The 21,763-nt window shown below is 32.8% G+C and overlaps 2 protein-coding genes across 2 annotated transcripts; one reads left to right on the top strand and one right to left on the bottom strand.

Moving 5' to 3' along the window:
* Nucleotides 1-3,258: 3,258 nt before the first annotated feature.
* LOC133308228 (uncharacterized) lies at nucleotides 3,259-13,024 on the top strand. The gene is made up of 5 exons (XM_061508838.1): nucleotides 3,259-3,973; nucleotides 4,109-4,268; nucleotides 4,434-4,484; nucleotides 4,686-4,758; nucleotides 12,766-13,024. Exons 1-5 carry the CDS (start codon nucleotides 3,259-3,261, stop codon nucleotides 12,925-12,927), a joined length of 1,161 nt encoding a protein of 386 aa, XP_061364822.1. The 3' UTR covers nucleotides 12,928-13,024.
* A 3,996-nt stretch (nucleotides 13,025-17,020) lies between these two features.
* Nucleotides 17,021-18,014, bottom strand: LOC133308217 (uncharacterized). The gene has a single exon (XM_061508831.1). It carries the CDS (start codon nucleotides 17,912-17,914, stop codon nucleotides 17,138-17,140), a length of 777 nt encoding a protein of 258 aa, XP_061364815.1. The 5' UTR covers nucleotides 17,915-18,014; the 3' UTR covers nucleotides 17,021-17,137.
* Between the last annotated feature and the right edge of the window lie 3,749 nt (nucleotides 18,015-21,763).

Here is a 21,763-nt window from a genome sequence, read left to right as displayed (position 1 = left end):
CTTTAGAGAGAGAGCGAGAGAGAGAGAGCATGTTAGATGGGCTGAAAAGAAAAGGGCCAGCTTTTCAGCACGGGGCAGCCAAGCATTTCTCTCTTTAAACAATCCACTTAATTGAAATACTCCATTGAATATTGACATATATACATTTATGCCATGCCATGGGATGAAGGTGTAACAATAATAAATCTTATATTTAAGGGTTTGGTTTTTTTGCAGGTAAATTATCTGTAATAAGTTCAATACGACATCGTTTTGGGGCAAGAATTATGGTGTTTTTGTGATTTTAATTTATTTTAGGGTTATTATTGTTGGGAAATTCGTTCCCTCAAACTCCAATGTCAAGCAGGTCCAGGGGAAGCTCGTGGCGGGGAACCACCACCAATGAGCTAAGGCTACACCAACCGTAGCAAGTGGATCCGACACCATGTCTCAACCCAAAACCTTAAGGCATTGAGTTCATGGGTCCTTTCACTTATATACTCTTCACTTAGCTCATTACCAACCAATGTGGGACTCATCACACTTGAATATCTCAACAATTATAGTCTTTATAATTATAATTTTTTAATGTTTCAATCCCAAAACAATGTCATTTTGAGAGTAAATGTAGATAACTTATCTGCAGTAACTACAAAAATATTTTTCTGTATATTTAATCTTAATTATTAAGTTATTTGTATATAATTCTCTAATTTATTAAAATGGGCAAACTTAATCCACAAAGCTCCTTGAATTGCAAGGATAAGAATGATGATAAAATTAAATGTAATCTTATTCTTATATTTTTGCAAATAGACTATTTACTATATTCAAATCCGTTCCAATCACAAGGAACAACCTCATTATTGTTGCAAGGATTTCTCTCGTAATTTTCTAATTTATTGATTACATAAATTATTAAAATACACATGAGAAGAACTAAAATTAAAAATATAACTTGGTGTAAAATAATACTACTATATATGTATGAGACAGGTTACGCTTACAACTTTTTTTGTTTACATCTCTTACAAACTAAACTATCTTCTCTCGGAAGAACAATACTGGAGAGTGTTTTATCAGGAGAATATAGTTGAGATGGTAAGAGTTGTAAAAAAGAAAAAAAAGAAAGAAGTAATGTGAGGGTATGATTACCATTTGTCACAGGTGCAAGATTGATTTGAAGAACCCTTTGCTGATATTGGTGCTCATAAGCCTATTCCCAAGGAAGAGAAAAATACTATAAAAAAAACAACACACAAAGAGAGACCGTACGGTACAAGCAGATGCAAGGAGGGTGGGAGGCACATGGCCTTTAGCAAGGAATGTCTTACACAGTAAAAGCCCACGTCGCAGTGTTTTTGGATTCTCGGGTTGTGTGAAGACACCATCATCATCATGCATGCCAAATGAAAGTCCCTATTCTATTTATTTCTTTATAATTGCCTCTTAATAATGAATTAATGACTTGTGTCTCTAATGTCCTTTGCCCCCTTCTTTATTATATATATTTCTATTTTATCCCATTCTTGACAGGTAGGTCATCATGCCCCTCCCACTTTAAATTCCTTATTTTCTTTTCTTCCAATTCCCAGTGCAACAAAACATACACATAACAACAAAATACCCAAAAAACTGCACTTTGTTTGATCTCTCTGCTACTTCATTATTTAATTTGGACTTTTTAGCATTTCGATATCTTTTTTCTTTAAACAACAATTTATGTATAACCATTTTGCATGATCACTGATCAGATTCATTACAATATGATCTCCATCGTCAGATATTTAATTATAAAAGGATGGGCAATAGCTATAGGAAGCTAAAATAATAATAATATATAGGCTAATTAAATTTGGTATTGCTGCCATGCCACTCTTTAAAAATTATACCTTTAGAGTTACTTCTTCGAAAACTTGTAATAATAGTCACTGTGAAAGTAAACTTTTTGACAACAACATTTTGAAAAGTTGCATTATTCAAAAAGCATGCAGTTGAATGTTCAGAATAAGTCCATTGATTAGGATCATTTCCAATATATAAACAAAAAAGGTTCAAAACGAACATGCAAAAATGCTAGAAGATGACAAAGAACACAAAAAACGTTCACATAAGAGAGAAGAACAAGAAATTAATTAATAGGCCATTCATAATGTGTTTTAGAAAATATTTATCTCTAAAAATTAATGAAGTTAAAATCTTTTAGCCAAATAAGTCAAGATATATGTATAACAAAAAAAAATTTAGTCTACTATTTATTTGATTATTATTATTGGAGATCAAATATTAATACTATGAGGAATTCATTTTTAATTAGGGTAACCGACCAGAAGGTAATTAAGGCTAAAAAGTAGCTTTTAGCGACATAACAAAAAGGGTGAGACCCTTTTCTCCTCGGAACATGGCCCAAAACTGTTCGCTGGCAGGACCCTTCCCTTAGTCCACCCCGTCTTTGTAAATTGCACACTAATTTATAGGGCATCAAATTTTTATTTTATTTTTTCAAAAAATCTCGATTTTGCTTAAAGTTAAAAATAATTAAGGTATAAATATATAATTATTTAATTACATCATTCTTGTAATGATGAACAATTATTATACGATAATCATTTTATAGACATATTTCGAGCTATTAAGTAATTTTTCTTCTCAATCACACACACACACACATAGTTATTTAATGTTTAAAAAAATAACGAGTAACAAATATACAAAAAAACAAATAAATAATGAGTACAAAAAATATAGAATATATGGTACTGAAAGTAATGTATGCATATATAAAAAAATAAAATCAAACATAATTATTTAATTCAACTGACAGAGAGACCATCATCTGATCTGGTTCTTTCTCTCTCTCTCTCTCTCTCTCTCTCTCTCTCTCATAGTCATAGCTTCTGCAAATAATAGTTCTCTCCCACAAGCTTCCAAAGAAAGAGAATGAATGGAAAGTGAGATTTGCAAAGAATTATATTGTTCTCTTTGTTGCTGCTGATAATTAAAGGAAGCATCAAAGAAACCAAAGCCCTTATATACTATATATGTTGATGGCTTCCATCATACTATTAACTCTCATATTTGTTGATCATCATGAATATGATGATGCCACACCCTTCTAGTTCCCAATATAAACCCTTTTCTTCTTCTTCTTCTTCTTCTTCTTCTTCTTCTTTTTGTTCTTCTTTCATCATCCATGGCTTGCGTTGAGATCAGACACATCATCATCATCATCATCGGGTTTGGGTTATTAATCTTGGTTTGTTTAATTACAATATGATTATGGTTCCTTATTCTCAAAACGGGAAACAAATAATTAATAGGAGTGCTAATTATGTTATTTATGGTAACACAACAAGTCATGCTATGAACCAAGTTGAAGTTGAAGTTGAAGGTTACAATTGCTTAGTAGGATCTGATTTTGTGGTGAGTAGGCACATGGCTGATGAAGAGGAATCAAGAACTAACACAAACACAATTACTACTCAATATCATCATAATAACGAACCTGAGGCTGAACCTCAACCTGAACCTGAACCTGAAGCTGGTTCCACCTCAAAGGACGAAGAAGAAGAAGAAGGAGCAAACAACAACAACAATAGGAATAACTGGCTTCAATTAAGCATAGGTTTTCATCAGACTCACGCGGCTGTGGCGGCGACAACCACCAAGCACGACCGTGATCACCACCACCATCGTCATCACAGAGCGAGCTCAATGGCTCCAACAAGCGGCTCAGGACTTGTGGAGTTAGACTTGTTACCGGCTGCTACTGGGAGACATTTGAATTGGGCTTCTTCACGGCGGAGCATGGAGCCTCCGGTGGTGGCTGCGGCCGCGGCGGAGGGGAGGAGTTGTTGTCAAGGAGGGTCTAGTTTTGGTGGTTCTTTGGTTTTAGAACAAACTTCAAACATGTCAATAGCAAGTGGTCCAACATTTGGTCATCGCCATCAACAACAACAACAACATCATCAAGAGATAATGAACTGGGCATTTGGTCCACTTCCCCAATATTCCATGCCAATTATGCCTTCTTCTTCTTCTTCTTCCTCTTTTCCTCTTCTTTCTTCTTCTTCATCAATATTATCATCATCACAATCTTGTTCTTCTTTGAGGCCTCATCTTCCTCTAGGATCATCTTATTTTCCTCCACCCTTTCATTTCCCTTCTTCTGGGTTTGATCATCAATTTGATGTGGCTGGACCAAGCTCCCATGTCACAGTTAGAGTTGTTGATCCTCCTCCTAGACCTCATTCTGGAATATGGTTTATGCTACAAGCCTCCCAAAACCAGTAAGCTAAATGCAAATTCAATAACTCTTTGTTTGGTTTTTTTTTTGTTACATTTGAAATTAATACACCAAATAGTATGTATATATGTTTGGTAGTGCAATTTAATTACTTTTTTAGTGATATGAAATTAATTGACTTGGCTTTTTATTTGCATTATTAATGCAGAGCGAAAGAACCATTCTTGCCCCAGATACCTAAGAACTACCTTAGAATCAAGTGAGTATAGTTCTTTCTTTCTTTATCTCAAACGTGTTAGCTAGCTTGTTAATTATTCTTAACATAGCTTGGGATTTTTTCTTGTCAGTGTGTAATCAACATCTATCTATCGTTCATTTTTTTTTTTTAATTTTATAATATTAAGTTGATGATTTGGAGTTGCAAACTCATCATTTCTTTTTTGACTTTGGAATCTTTCAGAGATGGAAGAATGACGGTTCGGTTGCTATTGAAGTATCTGGTTAGCAAACTCAGGCTTGAGAACGAATCAGAGGTACTTTCAATCATCTCTTTAGCTTTTTTAAATAAATATAATGTATGTGGTTGTGGCAAGAAGGGACTTCAATCCTATTTATTAGCATCTAATCAAAGAGAGAACGAAATGAACATATAGAGACTTAGATATTAATAGGGGTGTGATCCGAAAAGGAAATGGAACTATGTTTTCATCAAAGTACCAAATTAAGTACATTAAATTGGGAACCCAAAAAGTAGGTGTTAGAAACATGAAAGATATGGAAGAACTAAAACAGATTTATCTCTAGTCATAAATCAGTAGGTAAAAAGTACATTTCTCGGAAGTCATCTTCCATGTCTGTTTTATTTGGTATTTGCATTTCACACTCATCTTTTTTTGTGTCATGGTAACATGATGTGATTAGAGTCAAGTGATTTGTCTATTCAATTCAAGAAATATATATATGTACGTAGCAAGAACCTTTACAAGTTTGGTGGTGGGAATTGGGATATTATATTAGTTAGGTGTACCGTAACTGTTCAAAAGGCAAATTAATTATAGATATATATAATAATTACTAATTACTTCACGAAAAATTATATATACATATGCTATCTTAGTATCTTTATTACTTCTTCTAGCCAAAAGTCAGTTTCATAGGAGGAAGCTCCTTGGTGATATTGGGTTCAGTACTGTTTCAAATTATAATGCTCTATATACGAAGTATCATCGTAATAATCACCCGTGTATAAATGCTCGAGTAGTTTATGATTTCTGTGACCTACCACTAATTTTCATGAAAGTAACCTTTCAGTGGTTTGCACCACTTGTGGAGAAACAGGATGGGAATTGTTAAAATAAACCTATATAGATCTTAATTTATATGTGTAGAATGTATAGATAAAAGCTGATAGAGAGTTAAATTATGAATTGATGCATAGTTGATAAATGGAATGTTCGAGTATATCCCAAGCTGATGCCTCTTGATGAGTGCCCCCATGCATAGGTGAACTCATAGCTAGAACAAACCACTTTCACTAACCTAGAATTTAATTTACACAGAAAAAATGGCCATATATGTACTAAACAGGATTAAGAATAGTTTAGCTTCTTTTTGTGAAATCAATCTACATCATTTCCCAAATGTTTAACTGAAGATGTTCGCTTTCGTTTCACTTCTTGAAAGGGAACAAAGACTACACAGTAGTAATCATTATATATATATATATATATATATATATATATATATATATATATATATATATATGGTCTATGTATTTTACATACATATATATATATATATTTGTACTTATATAACCTAGTAGAGTTTTTTTTTTTCAACATATATTCTTTGGATTGTGCATGTTTTAGTCGAAAATTAATGATACACGATATAAAGTAGAGAACTAATGTTGTATTTGGTTGGGGATTTATAAGGTGTACTTTAGATACTTATGATCTACATTCATTATTAAACCTGCGCACGGCCATGCATCAAGGGATATTATTATTAGAATGTGCGCATTATTGTGTGTGTCCCAGAACTTTACAATACTTCATGCACACTTCATAATCGAACACCACTACTACTTGTTGCCTAATAATTACTGAAAAAGGTTTGAATCCTTAGAAAAAACGAAGCAACATATATTTAGAACCTACATCATAAATCATAATATCCATGCATGCCCTTAAGATTACTAGATCTGACCTAGGAAGAAAAAGATCATTATACATACAATGATTAGAAGCCGTTTATCATTTGCATTTATTTGATATCATATTTAGGGTATATTTGATTGTGTTTTGTTTTTTTTGTTTTTAAAACTGTTTCGTAAAATAGTTATATAGAAACATGTATTTTTTGTGTTTCGAAAGTTAAAAATCAAAACACAAAATAAAAACAACTCAGATATATTTTACAAAACAAGACTTATTAAATGAGTTTTTTTATTTTTTTATTCTGAAAACCAATTTTTTTTTTAGCTTATCTTCATCACCCCTGTGGAAACATTTATCAATCAGTTGAGATTTTTGAAGAGTGCCTGGATTTAAAAAAATAAAATAATTAACTTCGCTTTCCCTTCCCCCTTTTTATGTTTGTAACGTTTTGTGATTGACATAAAAAGATTGGTTTCCTTAGAGTTGAATTTCTGATGATGTTCATAATATGTTTTGACATCAATATTCATTCCTTGATGCTACACACAATAAAAGAATGTATTTTTATAGGGATGAGTGTTGTTCGTCTTATGACTTGAATTTTAAAGTTTGTACTCCATATATAAGAGTATCAACCTTTTTTTTTTTTTTTGGTAAGCGTATCAACCCTTTTTTAACTCGTTAAGATTTAAGCCACATTGACTTTGGGTATTAAAAATTTTCTCTTATGTTTTGAATTTCCCTACTCAAATGGTAAAATCTCTAACCCTTCCTTCCCCTCCCCTCCATCCCAAAGTTTTCTAAAACTTTTTCAATCTCATTGTAATTTAGATCATACCCGGTCATTTTATCTTTATCCTTTTTTTTTTAACAATCTTTTGGGAAGTTTCAGCTAGGTCTTAATATTATTGTTAATTATTATTATTATTATTTTGTATCTATGCCACATTTTTTTGCCAAAATGTTTTAAAATATCGGGAAATTGTGTTTAAATAGTACAATTCCCGTTTCATTTACTTCGATATTTATTTTGCAAGAAAGGCGAATATTTTTAGAATTTTGTTTGCGGTTGAGTTTGATGTTAATTTGTACTTGGGGAGGTTAAAATTGCTTGGAAATGAAGTTGAAAAGAAAACATAATTTTTAGGTTTTCATTCTATTGAATACCTGTGTTATCTGGATTTATCATCAATAGAAGTGTTATCCACAAAACAACAAAAACCAAGGTAACTGTTTTCAAAGGGAATAATAATGACCTTAAAACTTTTCATGTTATCATTGGCCAAACTAAGAAAAAAAAAAAAAAAAAACTTAGTGTCAAATGTATCTTACATACGTTCATGGTGTGCATTACCAACAGCATCTAAAATATATATCATGTTAGGTTGCAGGATACACACAATCAACATTCCATTCTGTTAGTCAGAATTCCATGCATGTAAGTTACTTTTTGGGTCAACCCTCTTCGTTGTGCTTTTGATTTAGATACTCTTATCCCTGATATAGATTAGTACATGCCTATCCTATCACAACTCATGCATTCAAGATGAGGTTATGACCGCGTCTTATTTTCTTTTTCATCCTTAATATAAGATCACAGACAGCTGCATATATATCTACAAATATACAATGATCATATTACATATCATTTATATATATATAATTAGGTCTCTAAATTATTTATGGTAGATTTAGTTAAATGATAAATGAGATTCATCAACTAGAATTTTATATATATTTGACGCACTCAACATTCCCCTCTAGCTGCATGTTTCAATTTATTTTTGCCTTGATATTGTTTGTTTGTTTGTTATGGGAAAAGTCAACCTAAGATCACTCGGTTTTATGTATGAACAACCTTAAAATAAAAGTATGGCTAGCTGGTTATGATGTAGTTCCCATGCCGGCCGGAACTGCAAACCTCATACATCGTTCACACACATGCCTTAGATTTCGAACTTAACATCCAATGATTATCTTTATATATATATATATATATATGAGTGTGACAGGTTCTAACTTATTCTTTAGGGACATATATATATGCTAGCTAGGTTAATCTCTTGTATACATAAGATTATTAGTTTTCATCATAAATTCAGGAAATATCGGAGGGCAAATGAATAAGTTAATTAGACGATACTTCACAGATTATTTAAAGCATTAAGGTTAATTATGAATACTGCGACTAAACCTCTTTCATAAAAAATAAGAAGCTTTTGTTGATTATTAGGATCATGGCTTAATAGAAAACATAACTTTTTTTTTTTAAACAATAATATGAACATGAATAATAGATAGTCTAGGAAATAATGAATATGCAAGAAAGCAAAAAGATGTCTTTCATGTTGGAAGGAGTGTATCCCTCCCTCACTTTTTTTCTTGCCCTTTTCCTTATTGCTTTTGTAATTTATAAAGAGTGCATTGACTTTAAGATGTAAAAACACATGTTCAACTTGGATAGACGTATCTTTATCTTGGCCTACTTAGTTGACAGCACTACTCATTCTATTCATACAAAAAGGTTGCAAGATATATGTCATTAAATTAACTCAAACATTCTATCCTAGGGCTTCGAAAATCACACGTGGACCCTGTCATTCTCCCCACTCAATACCTAGCTGCATGCCTTCTCTCTCTCTCTCTCCTTTCGTCACGCTTTCGCTTCATATCCCCACAGCCAACGTAGGCCCTTCCCATTTCCATTTGCTCTCTCTCCTTCTATGGAATATTTTGCTTAAAAAGCTCCATCAAACTGTCAAGTGCTGCACTCTCATGGAAAGGAGCCAAAAGAGAAAAACCCCATTATGTATGGGCAGCATCTTCCACCAACCACAGTATGTGATACCAACTCTCTAATAAGAACAAAAACTTAATCTAATTCACAGAACTATACTAGATCGAATATATATATATATATATATATATATATATATATATATATATATATATATATATATATATATATATATATATGAGGTAGGATCCTTTGACACCGGTGTCAAATTTAAAGTTTGACACCTCATTTGAGAGCCGTCAGATCAAAAAAATCAACAACTCTAATTTGTAAGCATGTGACACCGTTATCTTTTTTGATCTAACGGCTCTTAGATGAGGTGTCAAACTTCAAATTTGACACCGGTGTCAAAAGATCCTACCTATATATATATATATATATATGGGTCAAGATCATTTTACACCAGTGTAAGTTACACTCTTAATCTTGTCTGTTGATCCCACTTATATCTAAGGGCTCTAATTTTTTAGTAATGTGAGCCAATGGATACAAGTAGATCAACGATCAAGATTGAGTGTAAGATTTCTAACTCTTACACCGGTGTAAGAATATCCTGCCCATACGTATATATATATAATTATTTCTCTTATAACCCAATATTAATGTCATATTTTAAAAATTTTAGTTTTATATTATATTATAAATTTTATTAAAATACCCTGAATTTTTTTTCAAAACTCAAAAAAGACATCATTTTGAGAGTTGTAAGATATAATTTTATTTCCTAATGTATGAAAATGTTAACCTCTCTCTCTCTCTCTATATATATATATATATAGGAAAAAAAAATTCTACGGCCACTTTAAATAAGGTTATCTACAGCTACCCAAAAACTACTTCGTTTTGATTAATGAAGGGTGTTTCTGTAATTTTTTTTTATCATATACATTTTACTGAAACACCCTTTATTAATTCACCTAAAATTATAGAACAATCTTTCATTAATCAAATCGGCGTAATTTTTGAGGTAGCTGTATATAAACTTATCTAAAGTGGCTGTAGAAATGTTTATCTCATATATATATATATATATATATATATATATATATATATATATATATATAAGGAATTAATAATAATAATAAGTCGGTGAGCGATATGCATGCAACATTAAAAAATTAATTGGAAGCATATATGAAGAACTAAGACACTTTAATTAGTTATTAATTAACAGGGTTTTTTTCAAGTTCAAACCGGTGGTATGATATTAAATAAATAACGTGTGACATGACAATAGAACTAGTTAGCTAGTTGAAGATGAAAAATCAAAAGGGCAATTATTTCATGTAGTAATGTTGACGCTCGCATGCATTAGGGTCTGGGTGGCGCAACGTGATAGAGACGTGCATGATGACCATGAAAATTTAGCAATATAAACGCGTGATTAGGTCCCTTAGAAGGAGGAAACGAAGAAGAGAATACTATTTATTATATTAATTTTTCTAGGTCACCCCTTCCCTATTCTTCGCCGGGCTTCATGGATCCACCGTTGCATCAGATTATATATACTCTTTTTGGTGAATAAGCATCATATTATATTGTACGTTACATGTGTTTATATTTTTTGTTCTTGGCTTTATTTTTATTTTTTTTGATTTATTTGTTCATTAATAATAGCTAATTAATGATATAAATTTATTGCGATAGGAAGGTATTTGTTATGATAGTAATTCCATTACCATATCATATCCAATCATATCATATATAATAATAGTATTGGGGGCATATATAGAATAGAAAACTCTGAAGTCTAAGGGATCATGATTATGGCTTAGGAGCAAAGTCTGAATGGGTCCTCTCATAATGATTAAAGAGAGGGCAGTTTTTAAGATCGTGGGTTGGGTGGGCATTTCCACGATTGCCCGCTGACCCAAATATGCGTGCATGCTTAAGGGTTTAGGAATCTCTTGGCTTAAAGGAAATTACTTATCTGAAACATTAAATTAAAATAGGAAAATGGAGATGTGGATCAATCTTATGCGTAAAGTAGAAGTTACAAAGATCTTATACATTGGTAAGTAGGCCCAAGGCGTAAGCCACTGACAAAGCATGACTTCATACTGATTTCATATTCACCATATTATAAAGAATATATTAATTAGATATATTTTGTCTTCTTTTTCTTTCAAATTTTTGTTTTAAATGATTTCAAATTTTAGCTTAGTTTTATCAAGATTTTATATGAAACATTAATTTTTTTATATTCCTTTTTATAACTTTACTGTATCTATAATATATGTCAGTGATTTTTACCCATAAAAATAGTTAAATATGTTAGTGATTAATTTGTAAGTTTTGTATACGTAGCTGATTCATGTCTCACTTTGGTATATGTTGCAGACAAGTAAATAGATGTGCATCTAAATTGAATGTGGGATTAACAAATGATATGAAGATTAATGGGAGGAAATCATAAAACTTCAAGAGTAAAAAACTTGAGCAAAAATATCTCCGAGATAGGGTAATTAATTGAGAAAATTAGGCGTAAGGTTGTTTCTCTAAACCCACAATCACCACCTATGAGATTATCGTTCTAGGGCCACTTTCCTTCACAATAATCGTCCCAAGGAGCTTCATATATATATAGACAATCCTCCACAAGGATCATCTTAATCACATTATCATTGCCGGGCGACATTTTGTTGGGCTATTAGAGGAAGCTGATGGTAGGAAGATATTGTCATCCATGGGCTAAATTAAATGAGTTTAGACACCATAATCAAACTCAAAACCTTAAGGTATTAGGTACTTAGTCATTTATATAGTGTTTACTTAGTCATTTCTTAACCAATATGATACTTCATACACTCACACTTGAATTCCTCAACATCTCTTCCTCAAATGTGAGTCCTAGGCCCACATTCTTTCCCTTTTAAGAATAAGCAACGACATTAAGTTGGCTTAGACACCACAATCAAACTCAAAACCTTAATGCATACTTTCACTTATATAATGCTCATTCAGTCCATCATTAATTAACAAATGTGAGACTTCGCCTACTCACATTTGGATTCATCAACACATTTGTGTTCACCTTCGAACATATTTCTCTAAATCATTTGATTTCATAAAGATAATTATAAAAATTATTAATATGACATATTGTTTATATTGATTCAATAGTGTATAGTCTTTACTTAGAAGTGAACTAAAGCGACCCGTCGCGTAAAAAGAGATATATAGATATGAGGATGAATTTATGAGAAAAGTAAACATAGTGATTTTGAAAATATATCAGAATAATGCACATAAAAAAAAGGTATATCAAAATTATTCTAGTTATATCCCTCATTTCTTATAATCACGTGCTCGATCTCTCTGGGTAAATGTAAAGTCATCATACATAATGAGTTTAATCATGGCTGAATATAATTTGGATGAATTTCAATTATAGTCTTGTCTTGTATTTCAATTGTTACTCTCTCTTTTTTTTGGGTTCAATCTATTGTTAATTACTTTTTAGTTTCACATCATATTTCTTCTGGTGGTGGATATATCACTGTATGATCACACCACGTGATGTGCATGTATAAGATATGATAATGAGGAATAAATATGCAATGAATGAATTACTATTGCTGCAGATAGAGATAACATGCAGAGGGCAGCAACTTTTACCTTTCTTTACGTTGCAGCATGTGAGGGATAACATTTGGACTCCGAGGGACACCACAAGAACTTTGCTTTCAGATTCCTCAACCACAGATCATGTCATGGTTCTCCATTACGGTAGAAGCACTGCTTAATTAAAACAAGTGAAGACCCCTTGTAACTTAAATGTGGCTCCTGCATCCATCATGTTATATCCTTGTTAACTTATCTAAACCCTTTTCTTTTTAGTTTTCCAATTTTTCTCTATTCTAATGGGTTTTGATTATTATTTATTTTTATTTTATTTCCTCTTTATTTTTCTTTAATTGACATTAAGATCAAGGAGAATCATATCACCCCGAATAAGTGTGTATTTCTTTAGGGTTTTGGGGTGGGGAGCGTTGCCCAAAATTGTATTTCCATGCTGGACGAGGTGAGTGAGGAATGCCATATCAAATGTATTTATCAAGCACAAAACTCAATCTAATTTGATCCACTAACCCATTTTCCCCTTTTAACCCAGTTTCTCTTTATCATTAGTTATTATGGTTTATCTCAAGCTACATGCATTCCAATATTTTAAGTAATATCATGTGTTAATTAGTTAGATATGTATAATGTATGTCTTATTGATCACATGAGTAAAATTCCTTTTCTAAATTTACGCTTCACAAATGTTAGTTTACTTTAAGATAATATGCATTTATGTAGGAACAATGTCATATATCCATGGCTTCTTCGATTAATCAGCGTATCTGTCATTTTTTAATTTGGTAGGTAATAAGGATTTTAGTTAATTTATTTTTAGTTCGAAAGTTGATAACATTTAATTATAGACATATCACTTGAAGAACCTATACGAAGATTGTGGACTAGACAACTTGGTTTGGGCTTGATGGGCCATTCATCTGGATGACTCTGAAATGGTAGTCCGAATGAATGTCCAAGCCCACAAGAACCATGACCTTAATATCATAATAACTGTCTCGATAAATATGATCATCGACTCAACCATTTTGTTTCCAATTTAATAGGCAGATAAGTTACCAATAATTAGAGCTATCAAAATAGGTCAACCCGTTCCATTAGGTCCTAACTCATATGTGTAGGGTCAAAAAGTTCGCAGAGGCCAAGTGAACCTCAACAGTAAAGGCTCATACGAGCCAAAAGTCTTATAGGTTAGAGCTAGCCTGCGAGCCGTTCAAAATTTTATCATATTCAATACGTTAAAAATTATTTTAACAAATAAATATTTAACACTTTCTTAACATATTTTGTACAAATTATAAAAAATTTATAATTTTTTTAATAAAATAATATTTGTACACAAATTATAAAAAAATTGTAGAATATAAGGACATATCTTAAATGAAAAAAAGTAGTATTTGGTGAATTCAGAATATAATAATATTTTCTTACCTTTAAAAGTTCGTATTTGTTGTTATCTTATTCTTCATTTGATTTTCTTTCTACACTTCATTTTTCTTTTTTTTCAGATTTCACTTTCTCTTATGTTCTACATCAAATTCACAACAATTTTTATTTACACTATGTTTATAATTTACTTTATATTTATAAATATTTAAATTTTTATATTTTTAAATTTTTTAAATAAAAATTTTTTTGAAGAAGAAAAAAGTTTGACCTATAGCCCAGCTCTAACCCAGCCCTTAAGGCTTAAATGTTGGGTTAGAAAAAAGAGAAGAGAGAAATTTTTTTTTTGAAGGAACTCATTCATTTTTTATGCTGGCGGAAACAAATTTCTGCAGTAAAAATAAACATTCTTTCCTAAAATTTATTGCAACATTAAGGGGACATTAGAATTTACCCAGAATAGGTCTTCCATCTGGACAAAATCGAAGTGCAAACGCACAAGAGTTAAGTAACCTCCAGCTCACTGTCAACCTATTAGTTTGAGCCTATTAGTGAACTGACACCTAACCTACATCAGCTTCAGCTACAATAAAAATGGCATGGAAAAGGGGAGTTTGTTCTTTCCGATGTGTCTCCTCTTCATCCCCTTAAGCAGTTTCATCACCCTGTTTTGCAAGTGTGCCTTCTTTCATGCGTGTTTGTGCGCTTCGCTTGCCTTCATTAGCAGATTTAAAATTGTGTAATACTGTTGATGTCTGTTTTATGTGTAGGCTGTAACATGATTGTCTAGAACCTCTTACTGCATTTTCTGTTCGTTCTATGATTAGTTCAACAAGCGAATCCTCCATTTGGGACTTCTCAAATTAGTCCCAGGACCACCGACTCCAGCTATTTGATCCTCCTTTCAAAAATCAATTTCTTTACAAATCACATGATCTCATATTCCAACTCTTCCACTCTCTGCTCTAGAGTTTGTTTCTCTGCAAGTACAACCCCAAAACTCCAACCTCTAATGGTTGAACCCTCTCTTCCTGACTCAAATTGGAGGCTCAGAATTAGCTTATTTTGTGTCTAAAATCATTTATAAATTAATTTTATTTTTTAAAAAAAGCAATTTTTTCTTATAAATTAATCAAAATCAAACATGCACTAGCTAGACCGTGTCTTCGTAAGAGCTTCTCATAATAATCACTGGAGCTGTGCCTGAGGCACACTGAGGCCAACCAGTTGGTCTATATTCCAAATCATAGTATATTTCACCTTCAATTTTAGTCAATGTTGCATAATAGAATGTGAATCAAGAGGGCATCAAACTTAAATGAAAATGAAACCGAACCTCATCCTATTTCAATTCATTAACAAGTCAACTACATGCACGACAAATATACACAATCATATATAAGAATCAGCATTAAATCTCATCATTATAAACTGTTAGTCTAGCTGGTCTCACTTAGACTAATCATTGTCAACATCTCATCGAAGCCACCTGATTTGGCAATGGCAGTAAATTACTGATTTAGTCTAACCAGGTTAGACAGACTATGCCTAGCAAAGAATTTTTCCTTACGCGATCTTACATTGCAGGTTTGCAGTTCAGGGAAACTAGGGCAATAAGTTGATCTATTACCAGGTCATATGAATTTTTAATATGAGAGCATCCAGTCACAACTCATATGGCTCAACATGCCTCTAGGCTAAACAACTAAAAGCATACTAGAGATTTACAACCACTCATATTAAGAATTGAGATAAATTCTAGTTGAGTATAAATTAACTCCAAATCCAACTTTGATATTTGACTATTACGGGATAAAAAATTTATCCTCATTGTAGTATCAAAGTTACAATAAGGATCGAGTAGCTAAAAGATTAATCATAACATAGACAAAATATTCTATCCAGCACGTCATTTTTACAGACATGAAAAAATATAAATAGAAGACAAGATGCCTCCCCAGCCACCATATGTTTGAAGACTATTTTATTAGTCACTTTGATTGCATGATATCAAAATAACTACACCACAAAATCTTATCAGTATAAACTGTAAGTACAACTTAATATCTGAATCTCATGATCTGTTCATTAGATCAGAAAAAGAAAAAAGATACCTGGTTGCAGTATCCAAGTTAGAACTTAGAATACAGATCAGGCAGCTGAAGGGTCAGAATATAGAAACAAAATTCCATCTAGCCCGTCATTTTATTTTTAACAGATATAAGAATACAACGACAACTCGACAAGGACCATATGCCTTAGCCACACCATATATTTCAAACTACCTAGTCACTTCGATTGCAGTATATCAACATAACCATCAAGTCTATGAGACCAGGAAATGGCTGATAAGATTTCATTCTATAGGATCCAAACAAGTCAATTTATTCAACAACCACTTTAGAAGGTTCAGCTCCAAGAAAATCAGTGCTCATAGTTAAAAACAAGCAGAGTAAAACAGAGAATATTTTTTTCAATTAAAAGTCAGCGGAAAGCAACAGCTTTGCAATCTTGCTCCAAAAGATAGAAAAGGTGAGAAATAAGTATTAAATCTTCTTAGTCCTTAGCAAGTTTTATGAAAGAATACATAAATTATAGGGAAGGAGTGCTTCTCATCAATTACAGAACAATTTATTGACACTATATATTTCACAAATCAAGATTCCATACAATTCGATTCTACAAAGACACATCAATCTTCAGGAGCATTAAATTGTGCATAACTTCAAAATAAAAGATTTGCAGAATTAGAATGAAAGAACAAAATCTTCAAATTTCAAGACTTGACTATCATTAGAAAAACATGTCATCAAAAAGTTTCAAGCTGAGAGCAAAGATTAACAGTCACTAACTCACCATTGTCCATTCACCAGAGACAAACAAAAAAGCTGTTATACATGCATGCATTTTCTATCCACAATTTCAAGGTTCAAGCCAGAAGAAAGAAACTTCAAGAAAATTACACATACATACATACATACATTACATGTTTCATGGAAACCCTTTCCGAAGCTTCTGAATTGCAGTGTACATTTTCCTTCTGGAACCAACAGCATTGATACCCATATCCTTGAGATCCTCCAAGGTCAACATTGGAAGCAACTCATCATCCACCTCATGAATCTCAAACATCGGTGCATACCTACTCAGCCCCAACTCAACCAACCAAGATCTCACTCCCTCGTTCTTTCTCCGTTCCCTCGATTCCGATTCAACGCCGTCGTTTTCCGAAACCCTAACCCTATTATCATCATGCCGATCCATGTGCCAATAATCGACCCCGTTCTCTTCAACCGAGTGCACCGGGCTCTGATCGTGATCGTGATCTAAATCCCTAAACCCTTCGTCTCCGTTCTCATCGATTGTTCTTGGAGCCCAATTCGACCTCAACCGCTTCGTTGTTGAGCCTCGCTTCGCCTTGCCTCTTCGGTTGTTGTTGTTCCCGAATTCCTCGCCGCCGTTCGCGAGGTTCGTTAGGGACCGAGCCTTGGAGGTTCGAGAAGATTCCTTCGGGACTCGCCAGCTCCATGGCGGCATGCTATGGCGGCGCGTGTGGGAGTCGTGGCCGTGTGAGGTGGCGCGTTGATCTCCGATCTCCCCCAAACGGACGCTCGGACGGCGTTGCCGTTTGGGAGGAGGGACGGCGATCTCGGCGTTCGGTCGTGCCGATGTTGCCGGGGCCTCCACCGCCGTTTCGGCCGCGGTGTCCGGTATGGAGGTGATTGGAGGTTCCGGCGGCGGTAAGTGTGTCTCGGGTTCAGCCGCCATTGCGGTTCCAGTGGCAGCGGTGGTATGCGCAGGATAAGGGAGACGGGGAATTTTATGGTGCGGTAAGGCTGCAACTGTGCCAATGCACTTCCTAACGTTTGCACCGTTGGATGGTATGGTGGGGGAAGTCTAGTAGATTCAGGACATGTACCTGAATTGAATATTGCGATGGATCACTTATTCCACGTGTAACTCATTAACCGTAGATCTTGATAAATTTATTAGCTAATTGAAGTATAGAACATTGATTGACATCTACAATCATTAACTAGGGTGGCGATTGTAGAAATGCATTTATTACTATGACATTTTCAAGAATATAACGATGTAAATGTAATTTTGTTTTTTTTATTAAAAAAATGTTATCTTAACAAATAAATTTTTTAAGAGTACTTCTTTAAATTTTTTATAATAACCAAAATATTTATTTGGTTTACTTGTAATGCATATTTGGGCAAAAAAAAATTAAAATGATGCTTTTTAATTAAATAATTACGCATTTATTACAGTTTTGAGAAAATTACGGATCAATTGCGCACTGTGCCGTCTCTTTTGGGCGTCACATGTGACGCCTCATTGAGGCGTCACACCCTAAGGTGGGGCGTCTCTTATGATGTGTTGACACATGTCATTTTTTTTTTTCAAAAAAAAAGTAATTTAATCGTAAAACTTCTGAAGGCCATAACTTTTGACTCGAGTATCCAAATCAAGTAATTATTTTTTGATTCCACATAACTTTTCGTGATCTACGCAATAACATCTCATTTGTCATATTTTATTTCTCACAAACACAATTTTAATTTGCAAGAATGATATTATAAGAGCGGATAAACCCAGAAGACTCTGAGTTCTGGATTTGTGATTTAATATAAAAAAAAATTTGATTTGCGATTTAAATTTTTTTTAATAATTTTTTACTACTATATCAAAAATTTGGTTTGTGATTTAAATTAAAAATAAAAATAAAAATTATTATTAATAAGGAAAACAAAATAAAGATTTGATTTGTGATTTAACCTAAAAAATCAATTTGAAAAATCTGTAGAAATAAAGGAAATAATTAAATAAATATTCTAAATCTCTAAGAAAGAATGATATTATTTTAGAAATTAATGATTAATGCTATAAGCTTTTGGGTTATTATTCGTGGTCTGAAATTAATGATGGATTATGAATGTTTTTCAAAAATAAAATTACCCAAATTAGGCGTGATTGCCTCTTGATTGAAACCCAATTTAGACGTAATTGGTGACGAGTCAGGTTTTGACACGTGTTGATACGTGTCACATTTTTAAACTTAGAAGCCTCTGAGTTCTGCGTTTGTGATTTAATACAAAAAGTAAATCAGGATTTGATGTGTGATTTAAATTAAAAAAAATAATTTTTTTTATTTTTTTATAAAAAAAATTTGGTTTGTGATTTAAATTAAAAGTAACAATTATTATCAATAAGGAAAATAAAATAAAGATTTGATTTGTGATTTAAACTCAAAAATCAATTTGAAAAATCTGTATTAATAAAGGAAATAATTAAATAAATATTCTAAATCTCTAAGGAAGAAGGATTACCTGATTTAAATTTAAATTATTTTTGTAAGAAATAAAATATATCAAATGAGATGTCATTGCGTAGATCTCGAAAAGTTATGTGGAATCAAAAAAAGAATTACCTGATTTGGATACCCGAGTCAAAAGTTATGGCCTTCAGAAGTTTTATTTTTTTTTGGAAAAAAAATGACACGTGTCAACACCTTATGAGAGACTCCCCTTAGGATGAGACGCCTCAATGGGGCGTCACATGTGAGGCCCAAAAGAGGCGTCACAATGTGCAATAGGGGTGTTCATCAACCGATCCAAACCGCGGTGACCGAACCGAAAAACCGATAACCGAATAAACCGAAAACCAAAAAACAAAAAACTGAAAAAAAAAAACCTCAAATTTTAATTGGATTGGATCAGTTTTTGGATGGGTTGATAAAAACCGATCCAATATATTATTTTCCCTCTACCTACTTGGACCTTTCCTTAATCATAGTCTAAAAATTTCTAAACCCAAGACCCATTAACCCATCATCTAAACCCAAGAAAAAATCTAGTCATATCTTATCAACAAAATTTTATCTTTGTAGAGCTTCATATCTCATTGCAAAAAAAAAAACTATATTATAATCTACTAATGCTTTTTTATTTCAATGTTTTTTTACAAAGCCAATATATACAAAAGACGTTATTTGTACAATAATCATGAAATAAATTTTAGGATTTTCAAAAAATCGAAAATCGATCCAATCTAAACCGAAAATTTTTGGATCGGATCGGATTTGGAAAAAAATCCAAACCGAATGGATGATTATATGATCAAACCGAAAGGATTGGATCAGATGATTTTTGCTTCCAAAACCGATCCAATCTAGAACGCGAACACCCCTAGTGTGTAATAGATCCGTAATTTTTCCCATAACTGTAATAAATGCGTAATTATTTTATTAAAAAACATTAATTACTTTTTTTCACTGCATATTCGATCGAATATTTTTGGCACCAGTTCTACTAGCTGTGGTTGGTAGAATCCTCTAGCTGCATTATTGTTAGCTGCCGTCGTTTTCTCTCCTATGAAACTGCTCGTATCATCCAACGGTATTGATGCATCACAACCCTGATTGTTGCGTTAAGTGAAGCTAAATTAAGTGAAGCAGAGTATTTAAGTAGAGTCAAATTAATGTATATACTTGCGTTTACAAAGCAGTCATGGAAATCCAATCGAAGCAAGGAAGCTAATATGCGAGTTTTTTTTTTTTGGTACATATAAGGGGCATAGCCCCAAAACAAGGAAAACGAAAAAACTAAAACACGAAGCTAACAAAAAAATTTAACAAGCAAAGACAGAAAACATCAAAACACTAATTAACCAGGATCAAGCCTATCAGCCTCCAGAAGTTTAGCCAGATCCGGATGAGGATAGGAGATCAGCTTTAAACCATACTCATCATCAACAACCTTTTTAGCTATCCAATCAGCACATTTATTGATAGTTCTAGAGATATGAGATAAAACCACACTCCAATCTCTTTGTAGCCATACTCGAATTTTAGTCACCAATGGTAGCTTTCGAGTATCCTTACCATCACTAGTAAGTAAGCTAATAGCTTGTAAAAAGTCAGATTCTACTATAATATTTCTGTATCCAAGATTCCAAGAAAACGCCAAGCCATGGAGAATAACCCAAAGTTCAGCATTTAAGGTGAACAAGATCCCAGAAAGAAAGAAAAGCCACTAGCCCAACAACCATTACTATCCCTCAAAATACCACCACAAGCTGATCTATCTCCCACCACTGCTCCATCTATGTTGAGTTTTAAAACTCCTTCCATTGGTCGAGACCAAGTTGACAAACTGGGCAGTGATCCATTAATCTTTGCTTTTCTATTAATTGTACTTCTCAAGTTGTTTTTCTCCTCCAAAAGGCTAACAAGCAGTGGCGGAGCCAGGCTCCACCAGGAGCCCGAGCCAAAAAATTATATGTGTTTTTATTTTTTGAATAAATATCATTTTTGATCCTTAGCAAATTTTACGATACCCGCTTTAGTCCCTAGCAAATAAAAAGGTTATTCGTGGTCCCTAAAAAATTCAAAGTGGATCCATTTTAGTCTTTTTGAGGAATTAATATGGGTCTTTTTTGAATTTATAAGGGACTACGATTTCAACTAAATAGGTCTATTTTGAATTTTTTAGGACCACGAATAGCCTTTTTATTTGCTAGGGACTAAAGCGGGAATCGTGAAATTTGCTGAGGGCCAAAAATGGTATTTACTCTTATTTTTTTTAATTTTAGTTAGTTCATATCATAATA

Source organism: Gastrolobium bilobum, unplaced genomic scaffold (genome assembly GCF_033153095.1).
Source record: "Gastrolobium bilobum isolate Gb01-03AN ecotype WA unplaced genomic scaffold, APGP_CSIRO_Gbil_v1 utg4171, whole genome shotgun sequence".
NCBI classification, from domain to species: Eukaryota; Viridiplantae; Streptophyta; class Magnoliopsida; order Fabales; family Fabaceae; genus Gastrolobium; species Gastrolobium bilobum.
The sequence above is the reverse complement of the archived record's forward strand: the minus strand, read 5'-3'. Positions and strand labels throughout refer to the sequence as shown.